At 40.9% G+C, this 22461-nt stretch overlaps 1 protein-coding gene across 6 annotated transcripts in view; it reads right to left on the bottom strand.

Annotated features, from left to right (window-relative positions):
- Positions 1-22461, bottom strand: part of LOC102571630 (transducin-like enhancer protein 4) — a 136688-nt gene that overhangs the window by 85373 nt on the left and 28854 nt on the right. For all 6 annotated transcript variants that reach the window (XM_019478134.2, XM_019478135.2, XM_014608742.3 and 3 more), the window contains exon 5: positions 10594-10656. In XM_019478134.2, the coding sequence (XP_019333679.1) occupies positions 10594-10656 (63 nt within the window). The remainder of the gene's footprint in view (positions 1-10593; positions 10657-22461) is intronic.

The following is a 22461-nucleotide window of genomic DNA, read 5'->3' as shown; positions in this document are numbered from 1 at the left end:
TGCAACTCTGTGCTGGCTCCCTCACTGGTCAGGAGCAACAAAGGGTGGGGGGAGAGAACCCATCCCTAATCAGAGCATACTGCCTAGACACCCCCATCCCCTCAGCTCAGCTCTATGGAACGGAGGGAGGGCTGCTCTAGTGTCCCTCGGGTTCTAGCTTGAGCCACCGCAGGCATGTGCCTGCATTTCTGGGGTGTCTGTACAGTTATAAACCAGTTTAGCCTAAGCAGGTTAGACTAACCGGCAAAAATTAAATGAATTCAGGCTCAGGTTTTTTTTGAATGTCTGTCCCTAGCCTTAGTGGCTTCCCTAAATCATGCTAGAGACACCCTGAATCTTAAAGACAGTGGTGGCAGCAGCAGCAACAATAGTAATAGTAAGAAGAATGATAAATAGTAGTAGTAATAATAATAATAAAGTTATTTTAAAAGGGCATCCCCTCTCACAAAACTCTGGAGTACTGAACTTTTTTTTTTTTTTTTTTAAATTGTAGTAATCAAAGACATACCAACACCAAAGGAGTAAATAAAAGCAACCAATACAATAAACAACGATGGTAGAAATTTAGACATCTATAAAGATAAATTTTTAGATTGTATATGGTAACAGATTAAATGAACTGGCTTGTGAAACATGGGAAGCAAGTTTCACGTGGTCAAACATAACCAGGACCAATCTCTGAGCTTACAAGCAAGCAAGCAAGCAAGCAAGCATCCACCATTCGTTAGGCAGCCAACACATAATGGACTGAACATGAACGTGACAGCTCAAACTTGTGAGTAATCACACTGCCACATTCAAAACAAGTTGCAAATAGTGTCACCATTGCTGATAAAAAGGGAATTCAGACACTTTAGCCTTAAGGTCACAAGAGTATGTGTTATCAGGGCTGGGCCATTGCATGATAAGTAAGGGCATAATCTATGCAAATCAGACTAGAAAGCCACATTTTTAACCACATCTGACATAAGATGTTCTATGGACAGGCAATGTGACATCAAGATTTTTTAATTTGACACACAACCTCCAGAAAACAATTCAGCAGCTGGCAGCCAGTTCTCCCTTCCTCCCATCTTTCTTGCCCCAGACAACTGTCCCTCTTTGCGCAAAGGCAGAGAACAGAATTTAGCCTGTTATTTGGAAGGGAGGGGAGGGGGGGCATTTTGTTTCCAATAATATTATTTATGTACAAAATAAAGAGAAATACAACCATGTTAAAAGATTGGGCTCTGTGGATATGTGCCTTCTCTGTGACTTTCAGTCCGTTTAATTCAGAATAGCAAGATTCTGAATTTGAGATAAGGTCTATAATATTTCAAAAATAGAACTTTTTTTTTTTTTCTAAATACAATCCTAGCAAGGAGTTAAACAGAACAAAATCCCCCTCACAAATACATGTATAGCAAAGAAAATGTTATGGCGTGTGACAAGGCAAATGGCAAGGCTGTCAGGAAGAGACTTTGCAAACACCTTTATCAAGAGTTGGCTTAAAAAGCACTAAGGTTACTATAGTCAAAAAACTACAAAGTTCTTCCACATTTTGCAAAAACAAGCCACCCCTCTACCTACATGGCTTCCCCTCACCAAACAAAAACTGAGCTTCCACAAAGCAAAGCAAATGACAAAATGTCATTCCATTCCTTGGAAGGAGGGAGGGATCTCAAACATCAAAAATTCAACGAGAAATAATTTCTTGTTTTTCTGCTTTCCAAACCTTACTTTTTTTCCCCTGTCCCCAATCATTGGTATCTAAACTTCAAGTCTCCTTTAAGTCTATATAAAATTCTTGAACAACTAAGTAAGAATAATATTTTATTAGGATCTGATCCAAAGCACACAAGTCTTTCCACTGTTTCTAATGGGTTTTAGACCAGGTCCATATAATAAGGAAAGAATACAGGAAGGAGCCTGCTTAAATTTAGTCTTTCCTTCAGTATGAAGGGGGCAATCCCCTGTCCTTACGCAAGTCTTTTAGAGATTTATTTAATCCACATAAGCAAAATGGACAGTGCAAAATTAGTGCCTCAATCCTGTGACTGGACCTGGACAGATGAATTGATGCACTTCTACACAGTCCTAGTGAGGGTCTGCTTTCATGGATCTCCTCAGACTCAGGACCTAATTGCCACTCTTCCTTTAAGATGTGCATGCAAGCGCAGGCATTCATGAACATATAAATGTGCAAGAAAAAAAAAAGTACTAAAAAAACCCAAATCACCGACTCCTTGCACAGCAAGAGTCCTATCCACTTTACCTCCAAACCATGCAAGAAACAGTATTGCAAGATTTATAGAAAATACAGACCTCCAGGTGGATTCAGTCTGTACAACCTTTTGGCTTGTGAAAAATGGATTGCTTGTCTTGCCCTATTTTAAACATAATGATATATAGGGGCTCTGTTTTATGGATTGCTATTGTGATGATGCACATCCATATCTACTGCATGCTGTAAACAAAAGCAAATAGGACAGAGACCCCAAAAATCTGAGGAGTGCAATATGAAGAGAATGTTAATTTAAGCAAATGCACAGACTGAACAGGATAGCAGCCGGCTCACCATGATATCCTATGCATTTCAGAATCGATTGCTTCAATTTCTCATTGTTTAGCACTTGTGTTTAAATGAGTTTTCCTGGTTTAGCATAATGATATTTGCCACTACCACACCCTGAACAATACTGTGCCTACCAACGGATTGGCTGACAAAGGAAAGAAAAAACAATAAAAGAAGGAAGAGCATACTGTCTGTGGGATGCAACACCCCATACACGGTTATAAAAATCAACCTTCCTTCTTCCACACAAGCCAGAGACTGATTATTTTTTCCAAAATATAGTGGTCAGTTCTTTTCTCAAAAAAGTTCACTTTGTATTGTGTTGTACATTACATTAACAAGCATTCCTCTGCCACTCAGCAAGCATCATTTGCAAAACTAACAAAACAAATTACTTCGCAGAGCCTGGTTACTTTGTTCTGTTTTTTTAGTACTATATATGTTTAGAGGGGTTGCAGGCCAGGGATTACTTCAGAATTTAAGTAGATTCACTTGCAAGTCTCTCCTAAAGACGGTATAATGGAATGGAGCAGAACAAGAGCAGTATCGTACTGGGTTGGCAGGGGGCAAGAGCCCCAGGCACAGACTTAGAAGGGGTGCCAGTATGGGCCCCTCCCTACCTAGTCTTTCCAAGCCCCAAGCAGCCTGGCTAGAGAACCAGGCATGCAGCTGGGAAAAAATTGCATCATTAGTACAGAGGATAGGGAGGTGGGATGACAGCCCTTCCCCCTGGGGGGCTTTGCCATGAAAGGCTCAGCCCTTCCACCAAGGGTTGGAGGCAAATAGGGCTCCAGAAGGGGCCCCCAGCACTGCTGCCTGTCCCTCAGTGACAACAGCAGAGCCCATGCTGTTAAAGCAGCAGCAGTAACAGTTGCCACTCAAAAGAAAAGAGCCTGAGCAGGTAAGACTCTTCCAACTCTCCTGCTCTGCCTGTCTTCACCCCCCTTTGCTCTCTAGTGGTTAGTATAATTTCCTCTCCCCTCCCACCCCCACCACTAATAAAGCTTGCAAAACCTCGGCACAAGAGTCAGCAGCCCAGAGCCAGTGATCTGAAGTGAATTTACAAGAAGGTAAGACCACAGATGTAAGCAAAGAGTAATATAAATTTTGCGCCAACACAATCCTTAGCACAAATGTAGGACAGACATTTCAAAATGGAAAAGACTCTGGGTCTAGTATCTAGCAAACAAAGGATAAGAAAAGGAGGGAAACATTTTTTTTCTCTTCTCCACCCTCCCATACCTCAAATAGGATAATCATTTTCTGTATTGTGCATCAAAGAACCAGAACTTGAGTTCTTCTGTGTGACGGAAACTTGCTCTCACTCCATCTGAATTTACTGAAATATATTAACTGTAGGCTATTTTAAAAACCAAGCATGTTTGTGGGGAGGAGGGACATGCTTACTATTGCTCAGATCTCCTCCGCAAGCGGAAAACTATTCACCACCTATATGGTTACGTATCTGATATGGAAAAGCTGAACTGTGCAATAATGCATGTACAATTTCTATTTGCTTATATGTAAAGCAGCTTGCTTCTGAGAATTTTGAATGGTCTTATTTTGAATTCACAGTTGATGTTCCATATAAAAAAAATTAAGATAAGGTCTTCTGGCTTATTTTTAACTACTTCACTGGTAGGTGGTATTAGATGCATATTTTCAGAAAAGTTTCCAACAGACTGTAAATGTCATGTTGACATACTCAAGCTATCCTTTAACTAGCTAATTGGGGTACTGCCAACACTATAGCCATGGCCACCTCAGTCAGGGCTAACCACCTGAATACATAGCTTCTTGAGCAGCTTTTGTAGTCCGTGCTGAGCACAGACCACTCATTCTCAACTTTTTTAGACAAAAGACACCTGTTGGACAATGCCAGCTCTTAGTTTTCACTCTTTTTGTGACTAGAGAAAAAAAATTGAGCAGTTTTTCAGTTGCAAAGAAGTCAGGAAGACTAGAACCATGGACTTCTATTTGAAATCTCTGAGTTTATCTTGTGAATCATGGTTGTAAGCTTACCAGTGCTAAACATTGTGCGGTACCCACTATGGCATCCTTGAAAGGATCAAGGGACCTCCGTGCCACAAGTCACTGGTGTAGACAAATCTAGTACTGCCTCAAAGAAGACTTGTCATTTATTAGCATCTCCATCACACAGACAGATACATTTGTTATAAGAATGCTAGTTTCACAATTCCTTTTTGAGACAGAAAATTGTTCTAGTAATACCAGAAGTCTATGGTGGTACCTTAAATGTGATCTCCTAAAGACCCAGTCTTCACGTCTTGACCATAAAGACTATCCTTTCTTAACAAAAATTGAACGTTTACATTTCTTTGATGAAATGTTTCTAGTCTGCTTAACTTAGGCTCCACAAAAATGAAGCATACCAATTTCCTGGTGAAACTGCTATCTGCGCATTTCAGAAGGGCCAGAATATATATTTTATTTATTTATTGCAGAATACAACCAAATTGAAATGCAAGCTCTAGAGAATAACATTGCACTCATCTGCATTCCGCATTCCCTTGGTAATAAAGCACATAGCAAAAGTCTAACTGTACTAAATACTAGGTTCAGAGTGACAACATAGTATAACTGTATTCTTATCAAGTGATCTCTGGTGATTTTGGCCACGATCCCTTGCATCAAACTGAGTTACCACAAGCCATTGATTCCTTACAAAGTTAACAAGCAATAAGATAAGTTAACCTGGTGCTATTACGAGGCAATAATGCTGCCATCAGTGCATGTAACCACTATTTTGTTCATTTTTCCCCCAGGCACAATACAGAAGTGACTGATCACAGTTCTCAGCCACTACTCCACAATTATACTGTATGCAGAATGCTTAAACAGCAAAAGCACATAGCAATTCAATTCTATATTAATCTACTGGATGAAATAAAACCGAATTCCAGTAAGATATGCAGTTTTTAAAAGATACAAATGAGATTCTAAATCAAAATCAGAAAAATAAGCTAGAGCCCAGTTTGTTTGCTATGCCTATGCCTACCAATACAGCATGATATAAACAGATAACTAGTAGTAGAGGTCATGCTGTTACTAGCTTTGCCTCACTTCAGCATAAAGACCTTCTTGTGATTGGTGGCACTTTCAAGAAAGATTTTTTTTCTATTGGAAGAGTTCAGACTACAAATGCTTACACTTGCCCCCAAGCAAGACAAATGTATCCACTGACTTATTGGAAATGTTCCCTTTGCTCTTTGTAAATGCATGTAAAATGCTGAAGTTGTGAACTTTTCTTGAACTCTCCCTTTCCTTTTTAGCCTGCAGAGCTTTGACACTATGGAACATGCACAGGGAAGAAGGTATAACGTTTGGTAAATGTGAAAGAATCAGATGTGAGCAGGTGAAGAAAGCCTTATGAGCCAAGTTTTAAAAAGCAAAGGCTGCCTAACATAGGAAAATATCAAAACAACAAGATACTATTCTCAGACCTGAAACTGCTTATCTCTAGAGTATGAGCCAAAGACTCGTAAAGAGTAATCATTCCATTGATTATAACATGCTTAAGCCCTAAGTAGGTCGTGTGGTGTCGTTAAAAGAATCAAAACAACCTCCTTTTGTAATTGTATTATCTGAAGGTAAGAGCTGAATTGATCCAAAGTTCCTCAGAATCGGTATGATTTATTGGGAACATGATGCAAGGCTTGAGCATGCAACTACTTTTCTAAAGTACACACCTAAAAATTATTCTGCATGCCTAACTGGACAGCAATAAGGTTCATAAACTACACAGCGATGATCAGAAACTGGTTTAAACTTGCAACAGAACAGAAGTTCAGTGCACATAAACCAGTTTCAAAATGGCCAAAAATAGTTAAAATAAACCCAGTTGAACATACTTAGACTGAACTGATTTAGGTCAAACCAATTTATGGAACTTTTGTCCCATACCCCTTCCTGGTTCAAGTTAAATCCTCCCTGGGTAGCAAGGAGAAGCTGGCCACATCCATCGCCCCCACATGTTGCTTGCTGGACAGCCTCAACCCCCAGCGCTACTACCTGCCATCCCCCAGATTACCAGGCACTAAACTGGGCATCCCCTGCTCACTCTTCCCCTACCTGATGGCAACACAGTATGGCCCCCATGTACCAGGCACCAATCCAGCAAGTACCACGCAACAGCAGCAGGCACAGCCTTCTCCTCCTCATCACCCAGGGAGCCCTTGCACTTGTCTGCCTTCGAGCCCATGAAGGGGCTCAGCATCACACTATCCAGCTTCGTGGTGCCTGTCCAGCTGCAGCGATGCCTCAGAGCTCTGCTTTGTGCATGTCCCCACCTGGGCTTGGAGCTGGTTTTGCTCCCCTCCCCCCATCCCCCAATCTGGCCTATGCTCCTGGGCTGTCCCAAGTGAAACCCATGCCCCAGGCTGGGAAGACAGCAGGGTCACCCCCTGGCTGAGAGGGGGGCTCTGGGGCCATGCTGAGCTGTGAGCAGTGGTGAAAAGTCTGGCTGGGGTCCCGTGCCGGTGGGAGAGGGGAAGCAGGGGGGCTTAATCCCCCTCCCCACCTTCACCAGAGGCACTGTCCAGGCCACCGGCTGGCCATGTCCCCTGCAGCTCCAGCAACCAGCAGGGAGAAAAGCCAGCTGTGCCAGTGGGAGAGAGAGAAGAGGCATGGGGAGTTAACCGCCTCCCTCCCTTTTCTGAGGTATTGCCTGGGCTGCCAGCTGGCCACACCCCTACTGCTGGAGGACAAGCCTGGTAAGGGCTGCTTCCCCTCCAGGAACACCCCAGCTGGGGTCCCTGCAGCCCAGGGTGGGGGTTTAAACCTCTCCCCAATGATGGCAGCAGAGCCATCCCTAGGGGTGTGCAGGGCCTGGGGCATACCAGCCTGTGCGGGGCCCTGGGGAGGGTGGGGGGTGGTGACCGGCTACAGCCAGCAGCACTCAGCAGCAGCAGCAGCAGCAGAGCCAGTGGAGCTTGGAGCAGCAGTACGTGGTGGCTACAGTGGGGTCTATATGGCACTGACCACGGGGCCTCCCCAAAGCACAGGGCCTAGAGCGGTTGCCCCGATTCACCTTCTCCTTGGGATGGACCTGCTGCAGGGCCTGGCCATGTCCCCTCCACTCCCCAGCTCAGCTTCAGGCCTTCCAGCCACTACGGAAGGGAAGGGAGGGGCTCACTCTAGCACCCCCCAGCTCCTAGCCTGAGCCACTGCAGGCATATGGCTACATTCCCAGAATCAGAAGTGGATGTCTATTCACTTGCTTGTCAGTTCAATCTATGCAGGTTAGACTAACATGCAAAGACTGAAGCAATTCAGGCTTGGAATTTTGTAAGTCTGTACCTAGCCATAAAGCCCAAAATTGTACTGACTCTTTAAATGTACACTCATACAGAAAGGGTCAAGCTGCAAGTGTTCAAAATAACAGAAAAAAAATAAACCAGAGACTGTCAAGCAATGACATTTCTTTTCCAGTTAGTAAGTCTACTGTTCCCTACAAGCAGTTCTGTATTTTATACAGAAGGTGTGTAGAGCAGTGGTTGATACAATGAAGAGTTTGGCTAATCTGTACTAAAACAAGGATTTCTTTAGGGTTTCAAATGAAAAGCACTAAAACTGTAGTCACAAGAAATAACAATAATAATACAAGGCTTCTGAATGCAGCATAGCTTAAGGCAACCACCAGATCTGACTGTCTGCCCAATAGCACTGGCTTAAGTCAGCAATAAGCACTGTGAATGCTTGGTAAAATAGAAAGCCATCTACCTGTTACTCAAATCCTGAATGAAGACATGGCTAGATACTTGTTATTTCTTATTTGCTATAAACATACTACGTGAGTACAAAGACTGAGGTAATTTTCATCGGCGACTCAAAGAGAGACAAATTCATATCAGCATGTTGAAGGGGTTGGGCTCATCGTAACACTTATAAACTCAATGCAGGGTGAGAAACAGTGCATTTTTTCAGGATGCTGGTAGACTTATCACAGCCTATAGCTGATTAAGTTACCTCCTCATCCTAGGAGATGATTTTAGCTGCACTCGCCAGGAGAGTTTGGACCAGAATGGACCAGAGCCCCATTCATCATCTGCTCGACTGATACAGATGACAATTCAGGCAGCAAGCCTATTCAATGCACTTCTATCTTAATACAAGGCAGTATACTTGGGTGAAAATGAGCGTCAATGGGTTCTCCATGGGTCAGCTGGACTCTACATCACCAAAAACAACCTGTTCCTGCTTCACTGCAGTCATACTGCTCCATCAGGATTCAGACCACAGCCTGTTCTAGTATGAAATTTGGCTTTCCTTATTTTACTTGCAGCCCAGCCAGCACTTGAGCCTCCTGCAGGATGCCTGCTTTTGGGATTACTGCACATACTTCTGGCAGACCTGGACAGCCTCAAGAAGCTACTTCCTCTCCTGGAAACAGTGGTGGGAAATGGGAAAACAACATAGGGAAGTTGCCAGCCCTCGACAGATTCCCTAGTAAAATTTTACAAGACCTTCAGGCCCCATCTAAGCCCAGATCTCCCACGCCTCTTCAAGGAGAGCCTCAAAGACAGGATCCTATCAGTCAGGTACCCAAGAAAGGGGATTAGTGTCAGTAAGAACAGGTAACTGGTATCATTCCTGTGCATTTAACTACTGCTTTTTGATCTGGGTGGGTATTACATTTGACTTTGGATACTTCACCTTGAAACAAAATGTGGACAAGCTTGTGTTACACCAGGCCATCAAGAGGGCACTCTCCAAGGTGGAAGACAGGCAGCTAGTCCTAAATGTGTAACCTTATGAAGGTCACTGATAGAAGGGGGTTTCCACCTTGGGGATATGAGTGTTTTCATTACTGACAGTGTTTCATGCTCACCCCAGAGAAGGGTCACACACTTTTACACTTTCACCTTTTGTTTTTAATCTTTTTATCATAAAGATTTGAAAAAGTCTCTCATACACACACGCTTCTATAGGCCAAAGGATAAAGCAGCAGCTTCCAATCACTACCCATCTCTAGCACAGTCAGTGTTATTTTCATTGTTTCCAACACACACTCACACTCTCTCTCTATTGGCTGAATGCTAATATCAAACATCTGACCTCTAGTAAGCAGAAGAATGAACAGTTCTCTTGAAAAGCAATGACACTTTATGGAACAATTGAAAGGGTGGGAGACAGAATCCTAGTGCATTCTCAGACAGCAATACAATGCTTTGCAGCTGCACTACAAAGAAACATTGCTATAAGCTTTGACTTCCCACCTTTCATTTTACTGAAATGAAGACATAGAATTATACCAAAAGAAAGTCAGCCTGTTTCTAGCAGCCTCCAAATATCCAGCCCCCATTCTCCCCTCAAAATATAAAAAATAGTTAGCATGTACCCGAGAGCCTCCTTTCATGAACACCTCTTGTTTGATCCCTTGCAAGTCAGGGGTAACATGGTTCCCCTTCTAGTACCGACCCATCCCTCAAAAGGCATCTGCAATGTTCATGCCAGTGAATCATAATTTCATGAAAACTGGTGCTTAGTGTGCTTAATTTTTTGTGTATTTTCCCCAAACACAGAAAATATAAAAGGATTTAAGGTAATAAGTAAACTGGCATGTGAGAGGAAGATGACAGACAAAAGCTGCATTAGTATGTTCACTGTCTAAAGCATCACCACTTGATAGATCTACACAAGTTTCTGCCAACTTCTAAAGCCCATTGTCAAGAATATAGCACAAATCATGCCTTTCTAGCAATTTTTCAATCTAGCCTACTTGGTTCCAATTTGACAAAGTCAAAATTCTGCACAACACAGGATTGTACACAACAGCAAAATAAATTTACACAACCACATTTTGCTAAACACGTTAGAACAGCTCCACCATAGATATGCATTTAAATTATATATTAATTAATTTTAATACACTGTCAAAGTTGCAATGAGAACAGTATATTTGCAAGTCAAACAAGCACCATAGGAGTCACAAAGACAAAACACCATCAAAACCTCACTTTTATAAAGAAAATCAGAAGGCAACTTTTTAGGTGATTATCTTCAAACTACCATCTTACCTCTTGGGATAAGAAGGGAATGACTTGTGCACATATAGCATTCAGTCTCTTGACAATTTCTGCCTGTATATAAAAAGAAAAAGAAAAGTTAGTTTGATTATATTTATATATATTTTTCAAGTTTCAGTGTTATTGCATGAATGTTAGAAAAAGAAAGTGTGTTTGTGCACATCTACACACACAAAACGTATTGTATGTAATCATCCAACTGAAATTGTTTATAAGAATAAAAACTTGTTCAGTGACCTCCTTCAGCAATACATAATAGCTACTGTTAGTCATACATAGCTCTCAAAAAAATGAGCTTTCTAGTTTTATGAAATCAGAGGGCTTAAAAAATGTCTTCAAAAGGAGCAGCATTAAAAAAAAAAACCAAAAAAACACATCTTTACCAGGATAAAGAAAATATTTTTCTCCAACATAGAGAAAAAGGATCATCTCAAATGACATCATCATCCAACAGTTGGAGATTTTTAATTAATTTATTTATTTAATATATATATATTCTTTGTTCTATATTGAAATACTGTATTTTGGGAGTTAACCTCACTGAACAACGCATTAAAATATTTAGTTCTGATACCACTTTTCCTTGCATCACACCAAAGTTAACTGCATTGAAGTCAACTGACTTTAGTGAAATTATGCTGGATTTAGAGCGGTGTAACTGGAATCAGAATCTGATCGTATATGATACTATATTTCCATACAGCTGGATTATTTGTTTATATCTAATCTAGCTATCATTAAGATTTTATATAAAATCTTTCATTAAGATATGCAGGTTGTACATGTGTGTGTATATCTTAATGAAAGATTTTGGAAGACAGCACAAGAGTTAAAACTGCAGGGACCAAAAATGTAAAGCTATAGGGACTTTCTTTAAATAAATACTACCTAGGGTCAGTTCCTCATTTTATGGAAGGACACAATGCTCTTTTTCTTGCAAAGTCATTGCCAGAATGATAGAGACACTGATACTTGCACAACTTAAGTTTCCTTCTTTTGTCAACATCCATTTCAACATTTACCATGCACTATTTAAATGACCAACGTCAAATAAATAAGTAAATAAATAAGTAAAAAAAAGAAAAGAAAAAAAAAGAGAAAAACCATACATGGAATTGCTAGTAGTGCTTAACATCCCAAACAAACACAAAAATCTATGAACAGTACATCATAGTTATACAGCTACATAGTCTGAAGCCATGATATGCTAGAGCATATCCATGTATAACTAACTCTGCCCCCTTGTGCGTGTTATGATACAATCTAGTCATCCCATTTTCTTCCCCCTCAGATGATACAAAATACTGTTCTTCAATATCCGCTGGAACATGTGCATGTATGTATGCATGCAAGAATCCACAATTAGTAAAAAAAAAATAGTATGTACACACACAAGCAGTTTTTAATATGCTCATTTAGTGTTCACTGTTCTGATATCTTTTTATCGACCTTCAACATTTATCTAATCAAGCATTTTCTGCTTATCCAGAAGCATACCGTCCCGCAGTCTGGGAGCTGACAGTTAACTATAGAGCTATTTACCTACAAAGTTGAGTGGTCAACATATTCTGCAATTTTTCAGATACTCTATGCTGAATAAATATAGTCTTGATACAAACAATTTCTTAACTGTTTGGCATATATAGAATAGTGTAAAGAACAGAAGATATCTGTCTAAGATTGACAAAGACAGACTTTGTAAGCTAATATTATAGTGTGAGAAAGAGTCAAATTTGGAATTAAAGCCTAATATTTAGTTACAAACTGAATGAAGTTGTGGTTGTTCAAACATTAATTTTGTCATTTCCCAATCAATGGCTTAACCATGAAACTATTTATATAGTCTCATATGTGTTTTTAAATGCAAAAAAGAATCTATTTGCTCAAAATCCGAAGACTCTTCTGCCTGGGTGGACCTCTGCCTCTTGGAGGAGCACTGCCAATTTCAGACAGGTTCTACTGAAACCCCTGCAGACTCCAGGCCTTGTTGTGCAGTACTTCAAAAGTTCTTTCAACATGTACGATTTTGGCAATGGTAGATGTTAACGCAATGAACTGGAACCATGTTGCTAGCTATCTGGACAGTTTGTACAGCTCTACGACGTCTACAGAAGAAAAGCACATTACAACTTCCTCAGCTACGAAAGTGCCTTTCTCTGCACCTTAAAAGCATTCAGAAGCTTTACCCAACTCTTCTATAATTTATGAGGTCAGTATGTACCAAGGCCAAGAGGCCTTGTGTGCCTTTACTTCAGCCCCTGAACATTGCAGGCTACTTTTCAACCCAGGCCCAAATCAGCCAGATAAGGAAGAATATTCAGGAAATGCTTAACTGCAGATGTGAGGAGCTGAGACTACAACTTGCACCAAACGCAGTGCAAAGGCTCAATATGTAATTTTAAAAGGCTCATAGATTCATAGATTTTTAAGCCAGAAGGGACTATTATGCTCATCTAGTTTGACCTCCTGTATAACACAAGCCATAGAATCTTACCAAGTCATTTCTAAATCAAGTCCGTAATTTCAAGTTGAGCTAAAACATAACTTAGTCACATAAAAAAACAATTGTATCACGATTATTTAAAGGCACTCTCCTCAGTTATATCTGTGCTAAATTTCAATCTCAGCTGTTTCAGCTGTTATTTAAAAAGCTGCAAAAATTATTTCCCCACCTCCTACCCTGCACTCTCCTTGTGGTCAAAAATAATTGAAATGTCAGGCTGAGAAATGTCAGCCTGAAAAATGAAAGTTTCAGAAAGTTATGAGCAATTGAAAACAGGAGGTCAGAATGCAAATTGTTAGGTAACTTAAAAAGTAGCTTTCAATGCCACTTCCACAATAATACAATGCACTTTCTTGCTGCTACATCTGAAAATCATATTTCCTTGACTTGTAGAGGCCTTGCTCCTAGAAGAGAAGAAAGATATCCACAGATGGCTTCAAAAGATGACGAGATGTCTTCTCAGAGGTAATTGTCAACTATAGGAACAGGTCGACAAAAGACTTCAGAAGAGAATGAAAGAAAAAGCCCTCACTAGAGATTCAAGTGTTTAGAGCCACATGCTATTCGAGATCCTGTTTTTTAATTTTAAAATATGTATTTTTATTTTTAATTTTACCCAAACCCATTGTTGATATGTGTGATGTATAAGTCCTTTTAGGTCTTGTCACACCAAAAGCACTAGCCTTCCCTTAAAGCAATAGCTACCTTGAAGACGACTGCAGGTTTCGACTGGAAGAACATAACCAGTAACTGGCACTACAATAGCTTTTGTAGACGCTAATGTATGAACAGGGGCAAGAAAGGATCCTTCGTTAAAGAACGAACCAAAAATACTGGTACTTTGGCATTCTTATACTCACTAGGCAGATTAGTAGATTGTTTCTTCTATCAGTTGTATTGTTTTAAACTTCATACTGAAGCCAACAAAAAAAAAGGAGACTTGGAGAATAAGAGTGCTCTGCAAACACAAAGTCTTGATGATGGAGTTACAGCATGGCCAGGGCAAGGTTTGCATATCACTGAAGACTATGTACAACCCAACTGGCAGACATGGAAACAAAGCATCATGGGGAGCAATGCCAGCCAAGACATTAAATATATTATCTACTGATATTTTATGTACATTTTCTTTCAAAGAGACCTAAAACAACATCGAACCTCCTCTTTTCCATGAATCAACCTGCTCGCTTTGGCATAGCCCTGCAGTAATCTCAGTGCTCAGCAAGTCTTAAAAAATTATGCAAATTGGTAATTACTATTGCCTAGATATGCTTTAGTCTTTAAGACACCATCATGTCCTGCCTTTTGCCTGACATCAGGCTAGTGCGGTTAGCCATCTTTCTCTAGATATGCTTTGGAAGCCATAGTCAAGTTATTTATCTAGCATAAGCAAAGTTACAGTAAGTAAGAATGGTTTCCAGTGTGAAAGAGGACAGAAAAGTCGAGAGAGAAAATGAACATGGCCCTGGAAACAAGGGTTGAGTGGCCTAGTGAATTTGCTATTGTTACTCAAGCCAGGATAGACATTTCTGCATTCAAGTGTGCCTGTGCATGTTTGAGTTAATTTGTAACATCAATATTTTCAAATACAAAGATTTATTTCCTTGATCTGATAAAAGGTCAATCTCAATTTAGAACAATTATGAAAAATGGACAGTGGGATACGTGCTGATATTTAGGAGGGTTATGGGGAGGTTAGATTGGGTTCAAAAAGGCTGTGATCCAAGGTAAATCAGGATGGGGGAGAAAATGGGAGTGTAAGCAGGCTTAGGGGCATATAGGGTGTCTGTGAGAGTGATCAATGGGATTGGTGATACAGGTGGGACCTGCAGGGATCTGGGAGGGTTTGGTATGATCAGGGGGCTTGCAGGATCTGCAAGGGAGTACAAGGGGGACCAGGGGATATTTTTAGTCCCCCAACCTCCCCCACCCAGCAAAAATATATCCCCCATCCCTCCTGCCCTTCCCCCCACTGACACTTACTTGCTCAGCTCTGTCAGCAATGAATGCTGATAAAATTGGTGGCACCGGGAGCAACGTGCAAGATGAAATGGTTGGGGGTGGCTGGTTGGTTTGTGCGGGGGGGAGCACCAAAAATAGCCCAGTGCCAGGGGGTTGAGTGAAAAGCAGCCCTGGTGGCCAGTAGCTGGGCATTCCTAACCCCAGGACTACACAGCTAACTGTACAGAAGTTACATGTCCTGGTCTAACCTAGATTAAGCAAGTCTGATACTACATCAATCCATGTCTAATCTCAGACTGGGTTCCACAATTTTTAGACTAGTCTGTCTGAAGATATTCTGTAGTTATGGGTTTATGCTGATTTCTGATCACCGAGACCAGGTCCGAGCGTAAGATCCATACCCTGAGCAAACAAAGTTACATTGGGTGGCCATCTGGAACCTAACCTAACCTCCCCCTAACCCTCCCAGAAGGGACAGAAGGGAATTGGTGAGGTTTTATTCACCAAGGGGCCCCCAGGGGTTACAAGAAATAATGGCCACAAGCTAGCAGAAAGCAGATTTAGACTGGACATTAGGAAGAACTTCTTCACAGTTCGAGTGGCCAAGGTCTGGAATGGGCTCCCAAGGGAGGTGGTGCTCTCCCCTACCCTGGGGGTCTTCAAGAGGAGGTTAGATGAGTATCTAGCTGGGGTCATCTAGACCCAGCACTCTTTCCTGCCTATGCAGGGGGTCGGACTCGATGATCTATTGAGGTCCCTTCCGACCCTAACATCTATGAATCTATGAATCTCCCAAATATCTGTATTAAGCCCTAATGTCTAACATCAAGCTGCTGCCTAGGAAGAAGTATTGTAAGTATGAGCATTTAATAGCAAATAGTCTTGTTTCACAATCTGATTGATATCTACATTAAAAAACTCTTAATGGTTCTGGTCCCTCTTATGCATTAGACCCTTTTAGTGCCTTTGAAAAATCTTGTCCAAATAACCTTTCTGTCTAAATTGGGCAAGTCAAATCAGGGTCCATTTTTATAAGAGTTGAGAAGCTTTCAGATCCTAGTTCATGGTTTAGATTACACTTCCTTATCTCCCCTAAATTTTTCATGAGCTACTAAAGTCAGCCATTGTCTCAACTTTTAACCATTCCAATACCTAAGAAATACTTTGGATCTGTAGATAATTCAAGTTAGGCTCTAGGAACTGAAACCCTACATCAACTCAAGTCGTCAAAGTTTGAAGGAACTTATATTACGATTCTGGTTTTGGAACCTTTATAATAGACTATTTATATCAAAACTATCTAAAGCAGTGGTTCTCAACCTTTATTGTACCTGGACCCATTTGTAAACATAGATGGCCAGCCAGTCTCAACCCAGTGCCCTTCACTCCCAACCCACTGCCCCCAGCCCTAGGCCCCAGCCCTCTGGGGGGGGGGGGGGGAGGGGGGGCCTGGGGGGCCACAAGCAGACCCTTGCAGGGTGGAACTCTGCCAGTCTGCAAGAGAAAAGCCAGTTTCCATATGTTTCTCCTATGGTGGTGGACGGGTCATTTTTGACCAGGAAGGATGTGGGCAGTGGGGTTCCTCAGGCCTGCACTGTTCAACATCTTCATCAGCGACTTGGACGAGGGGGTAAAAAGCACCCTGTTCAAATTTGCGGACGACACTAAGATTTGGGGGGAAGTGGGCACACTAGAAGGGAGGAATAGGCTACAATCGGACCTAGACAGGTTACAAGGGTGGGTGGATGAGAACAGGATGGGTTTCAACACTGAAAAGTGCAAGGTACTGCACCTGGGGAGGAAGAACCAGCAGCAGACCTACAGGCTGGGGAACTCCCTTCTCGTCAGTGCAGAAGCAGAAAAGGATCTTGGAGTCAAAATATTGATGCGAAAATGAACATGGGCCGACAGTGTGGGGATGCGGTCAGGAAGGCCAATCGCACCTTGTCATGCATCCACAGATGCATCTCAAGCAGGTCCAAGGAGGTGATCCTCCCCCTCTATGCGACACTGCTCAGGCTGCAGTTGGAGTACTACATCCAGTTCTGGGCGCCGCACTTCAGGAGGGATGTGGCCAGCATTAAGAGGGTTCAGAGGAGGGCCACTCACATGATCAGGAGGCAGCAGGGCAGACCCTACGAGGAGAAGCTAAGGGACCTGAACCTGTTCAGCATCCACAAGAGAAGGCCGAGGTGGGATCTAGTGGCCGTTTACAAACTAGTCAGAGGGGACCAGCAAGCATTGGGGGAGTCCCTGTTCCCCTGAGCACTCCCAGAAGTGACAAGAAATAACGGTCACAAGCTGGCACAGGGTAGATTTAGACTAGATATCAGGAGGTGCTACTTCACTGTCAGGGTGGCTAGGATCTGGAACCAACTTCCAAGAGAAGTGGTGCTGGCTCCTACCCTGGGGGGTCTTTAAGAGGAGGCTAGATGAACAACTTGCTAGGGTCATTTGACCCTAGTACTCTTTCCTGCCGTTGGGGGGGGGGGGGGGGGTCGGACTTGATGATCTGCTCAGGTCCCTTCCAACCCTACAAGCTATGAAACTATAAAGAAGAATTCATTTTTAAAGTTTGTTGATCCATTTTATAAAGTTTGTTCACAACCCTTTCACATATTCTTGCGACCCACTTTTGGGTTGTGACCCATGGGTTGAGAAATGCTGATCTAAAGCATCATCTGACACCAAGGCATTTTCACCTTTAGCATCAACCAGGAATTTACAGTAAATAACTTGGCTGGGCTATGTGTACACTCAAAGCACACATCAACCTGCCAGCTGCTAAATCAGATGATCAGAAAAGGAAGAGACTAACTCAATCTGAGAATTTCTTTCCATCCTGAAAATAAATAAATGCATGAAGCACGGGTTTCCTGACAAATCCTTTTTAGTCTGATATTCAAGCACTTAACTGAAAAGTATTTTTAAGCAAAAATCTCTCTTTTTAGCTATTCTTTTAAAAGCATAAACTCTTCAATAGTGTGAGCTATCTTCATACAGCAGTGAGATTACCAATTGCACCAAAGTATTATTATTCATACAGAAGTGGGTCTTAGGTCATCCTTCCATTTTTTTTGTCCCCATTTAACCAAAATAAATGCATGTTCACGGTTATGATATTAACAGTCTGTGGTGCCCGATATTGTTATAACCAGAAGTACATTTGAATCCTTTATATTAGCATCCCAAAAAACTCCATCACACAGGAGCAACACACACTTTTCATTTCTTTTTTGCTGGAATATGAAAGAAATGTTAAAATGAAGAAGTGGGTAAAAAACCTAAACACACTGGTTGGACTTGAGTAATAAATGTAGTTATAAAGTTTTTTCTCTTGAATACCTCCCAAACAATCCTTTAGACCAGGGGTTCTCAATCCCTGGGCTGTGGCAGGTCGGCTGCCAGTCCACAGCATGGTCGGCTGCCGGACCAGAAGTGGCCGCAGACCAGCAAACTGCGGCCCCCCCCCAGAGCCAAGCGGAGAGGCCGCAGCTCCTTTTGCAGGGCCCGCAACAGTGCAGGGTTTGGCCCACCACCCCCACCCCCCTGGGGTATCCTCACCCGTCTTCCAGCCAGAAATTCCAGCTACGGTCGGCTGCGACTGCTGGGCCACGGTTTGCCGGGCCACAGCCATTTCTGGGCCACGGTTTGCCAGGCCACGACAAAAACTTTGGGAACCCCTGCTTTAGACAATCAGGTATGAAATAAAGACAGTTTTGGTATGTCTGTTTGTTCCAACATTCAGTAAAAAGTGTGATCCTTTGGATGCCAGGCCTGTTGGGTTTCTTGTTATGCCACACCAGGGAAAGGCACCAATAAGAGGAGGTTAGTATCTTAGCAGTATCAGTAAAGCCTGCTATTTCATTAAGCCCATTCAAATTCCTACCCTACCCTTCCTTACCAAATAATCAAAACTCAAAAAACCCCCAAAATCCTAAACAAACCACCTCACTAAATTTTATGAAAAAAAGTATATTGATTGTAATTTTTTAAACCTGCCTTTATAAATAACCAATGTGTTTCAGGACTGGTTTCCCCCTTTAGATGCTTTGCCAATGGATTTTTACATGATTAACCTAATTGGCAGTAGAAGGAAAAAGTATGATTTCATAAATTTAAGGAGCCAATTCCTCACATTGAATGCTCAAGTTGCCTCGGAAACACTGCTGCTTCCACGGTCATCTAATTTTGCTTCTTTTGTCCCATGGGAACAAGCTTTTGAGAGGCATCGTTTATTTACAGGCCTTTCCACTGGGCCTCAGTTATCGGCCAATAATACTGCGGACACACACTTCTAATGGCCTATGTTTTGAAACCGAGTCTAATCTAATGGCGCAGCGCCCAAACTCCTTTTCCAGCATAGCCATTAAAGGATGTAGGTTATTGCTGTTGTCACCATTGATATTTGTCATTGTAATGTAATTAGGGCCCTAAAATGATGCATTACAGCCCTTGGCACAGCTTCTATTAAAATCTTTTCTTCTGCTCACTGAACTGCGACCTGCTTTCTGATGAATAACAGACAGACAGCTTTAGGGTGAGGAGCAGATTCATCAAAGAAGTATTTTTCAGCTTTGGAAATAAAAAAAAAAAAAAGGGCAACCCAAGAAGAAAAGCACAAGAAAAAAGCCACATAGCACATTTGAATTTCATCTGACCACTTGAAATTCTGATTGCATCTGATGAATCTTTCTTAGGACAATATATTCCAAGCCTGCGAATCACATGGTTAATCAGGGTTCTAATCTGCTATCCATCAGCCTATGCCAGGACTAACTTCCAATCAAATTTATAGGTTATGTGGGTCACGCATCCCTGAACAACTACATTCATGGATATCCCATTTAAACAGGCACAGATTCTGAAATGCTGTTGTTAGGGTTACTGAATGTTATAATACTATTCAAAGCTTTATGAAAGCTCCTGATAAACAGCTGCTAAATTATTGTCTGTGGATGCAGCATGATGTTCCAAAATACCATTAATGGCACAATAAAAGGGTGATTGTTCTTGCCAAAAAATACAAAAAAAAGACAGTTTTTGCTGCCATAGTTTGTCAAACACGTTAACACACACACCAAGACTTGTATTACTTCTTTCCATAGACACAAAAGATGTTCACTTCTTGCATAAATATGTAGCAATATTGAACCAGATTTACCACCCACCAAAAAATCCCTCCTTTGATATAAGTTTGCATCCTTTAGGAGATATCAGACAAACTATTTTAAAATATTTTAAATGATTTTGAGATTTTCTATATCTGTGGGTATCCATTAAGAAGGTTATCTTTTCTTTTTCTTGGTTTTTTTTTTTTGGTTTTTTTTAAACGGAGCGTCAACTTTTACCAATGACAGTGTACTTTTCTGCTGTTTGTTACCTACACAGAGACACTGTAACTAGATCACCGTGCTCAAGCATGTCCCAAACAAAAAGAACAAAGACTTATGTCAGGCAATATTTCCCTACCATTACACAAAACTGTATGGCCTGGAATCAGAAAAATCAGCCCTTGTAAGTAAAGCATTTGGAGAGAGGTTTTTTCTTGAAGACATTAAGTCAGCTAAAGATGAAGACAGAACTTGTTAGTATACAGTTTTCAAAAGCATCTTAGTGATTTAGGAACCTCAAGCCAATTTTTAGAGGCCGGAGGCTTTTAAGAACCTGCACCCTATGGACTTCTCATAAGCCTTAGACTCTCAAGTCACTTAAATTTTTTTTACCTTTAACTGACTTGGCTTTAACAGGACATAAATGTGTGATGAAAAGCTTGGAATGTGATTAAGTACTTTGATAAAACAGGAAAAAATAAGCATGCGTCTAAATGTTTTGCTCAATTAGGGCCTAAAATAGAAACAAGTGCCATATCCAGTCTACCTAACAATCATTTAAGATGTATGGAATTCAGAATCAATTTGTAGTTTAAAATAATGTAACTTGTGTTCCTTTATAGAACAAAAAAAGCAAAATTGGGATTTTATTTATAGCACAAACACCAGAAAAAATATTTCTACTGTTTCATAAGGTTACATAGTTATTATGATTATAAAAAATTGTTGGTAAAGAATTACACTGGCGGCTGTAGGTTTGTCATTGGAATGGAAACAAAACTACTATATATGTAATGTTGAAATAAAACAGAATAATAAAACACTATTGGGAAACCCATTTCAGCAGCCAGTGGGAAAAACATATGCAATTACACTTTGAGAAAAAATAAATAAAATAAATCCGGAACAATAGTTATTCCAGGTTTAATTTGTTTTACACCAGTGCAGCCTTTGCCAAAACAAAAACCAACAATCCAGTTTATTAAGTCCTTACCAAGAAAACATGAACACATCCATAATATCTAAAGAAGCATTTCACAAATTAGTGACAAAAAATACTACATTATAGAAGACTAATTATAGTACTTCACAGAAAATTAATAGAGAAGAGTGTATTTTGTTTTAAATTGGAGACTGAGCTGTCTCGAAATGCTTACCTCAGTTCAACAGAATTGTGGAAAATTCTAAATATAAAATTTATCCTCAGCAGAGGCAGGAAACTGAGCCAAAAAGCATCTAGTCTTAAAGTCAAATAATAAAAGAAAGAAAGAATTCTCCCATTGGGAAATTATTATATAGAATATTGCTTCTTCACTAAGCCAAGTCCTCAAGTTCAGGAGGTCTGATTTTTAATTCTCCTCAAACTGGAACACACGGAAGGGTTTAATACAAGTGTGACCATCAGACTCTGCCAAATAAACATAGATACACTATCCATCTTACTCTCCTTACCAGCTTTCATTATAAACATCCCAAATAAGCTCATAAAGTACTGTAAACTTGATACTTACACTTTTATAAATTAGCTTAGATGCTTATTTTGCACAAAAATACTGCATACGGCAACGTAAGCAATAAATTGGAGTGGCAGAATTTTCAGAATCAATTTACTAATGTACCTACAGCGCTCTCAGCTGCTGAGGCAAACTGATAAGACAAGGCTTTTATTTAATGTGTCTGGAACCACGTGGAAATCAATTTAGTAAGAAAAGTACATACTGAATCACTCATGATTAAGGGAATAAAAAGCACATCAACTGAGTTGACATATAGATACTAGTCAGGTCAGTCACTTGAAGGAAATCAACTATTTTTGTTACCATCTACAAGTGTGTGGGGGGGGGGGGGAGGGAAGAGGATAAATAGGACAAGGAAAGGTGTAGATTAAAAAAAAAGAAAGAAAAAAAGAAAATCAACATGGACTTTCACATCAGGCATAAACCAGATAATGGACTAAGTTCAGCTGGGATTTATACTATCATACACAATTACAGAGCAGCTTAGAGGAAAAGAATCCTGCAAATGAAACATCAGGATGGCAGAAAGTGGTTGCAATTTCCC

The sequence above is a fragment of the Alligator mississippiensis genome, chromosome 3 (genome assembly GCF_030867095.1).
Source record: "Alligator mississippiensis isolate rAllMis1 chromosome 3, rAllMis1, whole genome shotgun sequence".
NCBI lineage: Eukaryota > Metazoa > Chordata > Crocodylia > Alligatoridae > Alligator > Alligator mississippiensis.
The sequence above is the reverse complement of the archived record's forward strand: the minus strand, read 5'-3'. Positions and strand labels throughout refer to the sequence as shown.